This window comes from Pholis gunnellus (assembly GCF_910591455.1).
Source record: "Pholis gunnellus genome assembly, chromosome: 13".
Lineage (NCBI taxonomy): Eukaryota > Metazoa > Chordata > Actinopteri > Perciformes > Pholidae > Pholis > Pholis gunnellus.
In genome coordinates, this window is record NC_136540.1 from 441376 (window position 1) to 446375 (window position 5000).

Genomic DNA, 5000 nt, shown 5'->3' on the forward strand with positions numbered 1-5000 from the left:
CCTGAGCTGACAGTACTTGTGTACTTGTACTACCTGAGCTAACAGTACTTGTGTACTTGTACTACCTGAGCTAACAGTACTTGTGTACTTGTACTACCTGAGCTGACAGTACTTGTGTACTTGTACTACCTGAGCTAACAGTGCTTGTGTACTTGTACTACCTGAGCTGACAGTACTTGTGTACTTGTACTACCTGAGCTGACAGTACTTGTGTACTTGTACTACCTGAGCTGACAGTACTTGTGTACTTGTACTACCTGAGCTGACAGTACTTGTGTACTTGTACTACCTGAGCTGACAGTACTTGTGTACTTGTACTACCTGAGCTGACAGTACTCGTGTGTCTCAGGTGAGCCGCTTCAGTCCCTATGAGTGGCAGGGGGAGGAGTCAGATGATGAAGATGAGACTCTGCCCTCCTCTTCCTCTCGTCGAGCTCTGCCCACTTCCTCCTCTGAACTGGCTCACTCTCCAGGTATCTTCATCATCACCTTCATCGTGTGTGTTCCTGGTTGTCCCATGTGATCTGGTCCCTCAGTAACACGATGATGATGGTGTTCCTCAGGGTTCCCTCAGAACCAGAACCAGAACCAGCAGAAGGAGAAGGAGACCCTGGAACACACCAACGACTTTGGGATCTTTAACTCTCTGTGGTTCTCTCTGGGGGCCTTCATGCAGCAGGGCTGTGACATCTCACCCAGGTAGGACACCTGGACCAGGACCTGGACCAGGACCTGGACCAACACAACACACACAAACGCATGTTTTAAAGTGATGAGTATGACGTCATGTTGAGTGTTGATGGAGCTGCTACAATGTTAGCATATAGCTTAGCACTGATGGAACCAGACTCCATTCAGAAAACAAACATTTTAATTTAATTTGTTTGTCAAAACATGATTTCAGACAAGAGTTTAGTTTAATAACATGTTTTACAATAGATTATTAACTATATCTAGGTAGAGCCAGGCTAGCTGTTCCCCTCTGATTCCAGTCTTTATGCTAAGCTAAGCTAATTGTCTCCTGCCTCACCCACAGCCCTCACCTTGTACTCCAACACTGTCCTCACAAACACAGTAAGACACATGTATACATAAGCAGTCCATCAGTGGTATACAGAACGTATTAATGTGGACATGTCACACACACACACACACACACACACACACACACACACACACACACACACACACACACACACAGACACAGACACAGACACACACACACACACACACACACATGTTATCATGAGACAATCCTGTGTGACGTGCTGCCGGGTCAGTTGTATGTTACAGCTGTGTGAAGGCCTGAGGCTGTTTCTATTCTAGATGTACTGTGTGTGTGTGTGTGTGTGTGTGTGTGTGTGTGTGTGTGTGTGTGTGTGTGTGTGTGTGTGTGTGTGTGTGTGTTTCATGAGCAGAGTGCTCCAGCTTTATGTTGAACATCACAGGAGCAGTTAAGATACAATCAGTGATGATGAGACTCTCATGCCGCCACATTATTCTGAACAGAGGTTAAGTCCCGCCCCTTCAGGTGCCCCCCCCCCCCCCCCCCCCCCCCCCGTGTGACTCTAAATGGACCATCATTTACTAAATGAACATCATGCTGTATTGAAGAAGACTTGAAACTAGAGATTGAGACCATAAACTCATGTTTACAATGTTTACTGAGGTAATAAATCAAGAGAGAAGTAGAGTCATTTTCTCATAGACTTCTATACAACCAGAGGAGTCGCCCCCTGGTGGTCACTAGAGAGAATGCAGCTTTAACACGTGAAGCTTCAGCTTCTCTTTAGAGAACCGGAGGTTTGTCTCCGGGTCCAAATCCTGCTTGTGAGGACATTAAGACCAGATCGGATCATCATCAGATTAATAACATTAGTTATACAAATATTTTTTCAGACTATGAATTTACGTCAAAATAATTTATTAGCAAATAGAGAGAATATGATTTGTAATCAAAAACACAAAGTATTTGTGTTCCTTAATTGTTTCAATAAGAATTATGACCAAAGAGTTGATCTGTTGAATGTTCAACGTTTTGTAAATAAATTAACAAAAAAAAAAGTTGTTTTCTTTGTTTCCCTTAAAACAGACGGTGAATTACTGAAACATGAAATAATGAAGCGTCATCACATTCATTGTTTCATTTATTTATCTCTTATTAACGTTTCTCAATGACGCCGCTACACGTCATCCTCTGGGGACCATGAACGTAAAACATGTTAGATGAATTATGAGCTGTTTAACTTCCTAACACGAGCTCTAAACACTTCATTATACTTCATTCATAATAATAATGACAACAAAGATACCATATTTTATTTGCTTATCATTTGAATTGTGTGTTTTTTATGAAGAAATAAACACTATAAATGACTATAACACAGTAAAAGTATAAGGTGTAGTAGTAGTAGTTTAAATGCAGCATCACACTAGTCGTGACGTGGGTCCGTCTTCTTCCTCAGGTCTCTCTCCGGTCGAATCGTGGGAGGAGTTTGGTGGTTCTTCACCCTCATCATCATCTCCTCCTACACAGCCAACCTGGCCGCCTTCCTCACCGTGGAGCGGATGGTGTCGCCCATCGAGGGCTCGGAGGACCTGGCCAAGCAGACCGAGATCGCCTACGGTACTCTGGACGGAGGCTCCACCAAAGAGTTCTTCAAGGTGAGGACGCCTCCGTTACAGACTGTGAAGCGCTTCGCTCTCTGCGTCTCTGAAGACGACCATGTTCTGCATTCTTTGAGTTTCTTAAATGAAGAGCTGTGAAAACACGTCTGAACACCAAACAGGCTTTTTTCTTCTCCGGTCACGTTTCTCTCTCTGTGGATCTGGTGTTTCACTTCAAAATAAAAGTCCTGCTCCTCTCTGGAACCTCTTTATTAGAGGAGACATTTATAATGAGGATATGAAGAATAAAATATTTAAGATAATGACAAGCTAGCTAGCTTGCTAGCCAGCCGTCAGCTAATATGTTCCCGTTGATTAATGTTCATTTTCTCAGTGAACACTCGCGTCCCGGAGAGTAATAATGAGAGGAACTCGTATTTTCTTCAGCTATTATTAACGAAACTTGATAACCAGCGTTAGCTAACTTTAGTTATCGTACCTCCACCTAGGCTCCGCCCACAAACGGAGTCTGCCTGAGTCCCCGATGATCTTTTTCTTCTTCTACTTTAGCGGTCAAAGATCGCCGTCTTTGAGAAGATGTGGTCGTACATGCGGAGCGCCGACCCCACGGTGTTCGTCAAGAGCACCCCCGAGGGCGTGATGAGGGTCAGGAAGTCGAAGGGGAAGTACGCCTACCTGCTGGAGTCGTCCATGAACGAGTACATCGAGCAGAGGAAGCCCTGCGACACCATGAAAGTAGGAGGAAACCTGGACTCCAAAGGTTACGGAGTGGCCACGCCCAAAGGGTCGGCCCTCAGGTACGCTCCCAGTCTCCATGTCGGTGTGCTGTGGCGTCTGTGTGATGACATGTTGTTCTATTATTATTCTTTCATCACTTCGGTTGAATTTTAAATCAAAGGTTAAAAACATGGTTACAAAGACCACATTACATGTTTTAAACTTTGTTTTATAACATGTGTCAGTTGTGGGAACCTCTGCAGAGGTTTGGACTCAGCTGACTTCAGACTGGACTTGAGAACATCTGGAGGACTTGGACCTGAGTGACTCGACAGGAAAGTCCTTCAGACGCGACAGGAAAGGGCATTTTCTATCCCATCAGGAGGATAATGTGATGAGACAGAGGACGGGGAGGATTTCATGGGTTTTCATGTCACAGTAGTTGAGTTTTGGAAGAAGTACACTCAGTAAAAGTACCAGTAAAAACTGTGAAAATACTCCAGTACAAGTAAATGTCCTAAACATTCACAAAAGTACACAAACATTACTGGGAAAATGTGCCAAAAGTATCAAAGTAAAAGTACTCATTGTGCAGTAGAATGTCACCAATGTGTGTCTATATATTATGTTATTACATAGTGAATACTGAAGCAGTTACTGTTGTAACCAAGTTATATACAGTCAGAGAGTTTAGTCCAGTGGGTCCCAACCTAGGGGCCGAGCCCCTCCACAGGGTCCCCAGATACCTCTGAGGGGTCGTCAGAGGATCAATGGAAGAAGAAGAAAGTTCTAAGACCTTGTTCTGGTCTTAGACCTAAAGAGACTTGGTGACTTGTTCTGGTCTTAGATCTAAAGAGACTCGGTGACTTGTTCTGATCTTAGAACTAAAGAGACTTGGTGACTTGTTCTGGTCTTAGAACTAAAGAGACTTGGTGACTTGTTCTGGTCTTAGATCTAAAGAGACTTGGTGACTTGTTCTGGTCTTAGATCTAAAGAGACTCGGTGACTTGTTCTGATCTTAGAACTAAAGAGACTTGGTGACTTGTTCTGGTCTTAGAACTAAAGAGACTTGGTGACTTGTTCTGGTCTTAGATCTAAAGAGACTTGGTGACTTGTTCTGGTCTTAGATCTAAAGAGACTCGGTGACTTGTTCTGATCTTAGAACTAAAGAGACTTGGTGACTTGTTCTGGTCTTAGAACTAAAGAGACTTGGTGACTTGTTCTGGTCTTAGATCTAAAGAGACTCGGTGACTTGTTCTGATCTTAGAACTAAAGAGACTTGGTGACTTGTTCTGGTCTTAGAACTAAAGAGACTTGGTGACTTGTTCTGGTCTTAGATCTAAAGAGACTCGGTGACTTGTTCTGGTCTTAGAACTAAAGAGACTTGGTGACTTGTTCTGGTCTTAGATCTAAAGAGACTTGGTGACTTGTTCTGGTCTTAGATCTAAAGAGACTTGGTGACTTGTTCTGATCTTAGAAGTAAAGAGACTTGGTGACTTGTTCTGGTCTTAGAACTAAAGAGACTTGGTGACTTGTTCTGGTCTTAGAACTAAAGAGACTTGGTGACTTGTTCTGGTCTTAGATCTAAAGAGACTCGGTGACTTGTTCTGATCTTAGAACTAAAGAGACTTGGTGACTTGTTCTGGTCTTAGAAC

General features: G+C 43.4%; 1 protein-coding gene across 1 annotated transcript in view; it reads left to right on the forward strand.

The window, feature by feature from the left end:
* The window catches only part of LOC306704992 (glutamate receptor 1-like), a gene marked incomplete at its 5' end in the record, with an annotated part of 49220 nt that overhangs the window by 28289 nt on the left and 15931 nt on the right, over positions 1-5000 (forward strand). The window contains 4 exons of the mRNA XM_079171628.1: positions 350-473; positions 564-699; positions 2466-2664; positions 3178-3425. Coding sequence (XP_079027754.1) covers positions 350-473; positions 564-699; positions 2466-2664; positions 3178-3425 — 707 coding nt within the window. The remainder of the gene's footprint in view (positions 1-349; positions 474-563; positions 700-2465; positions 2665-3177; positions 3426-5000) is intronic.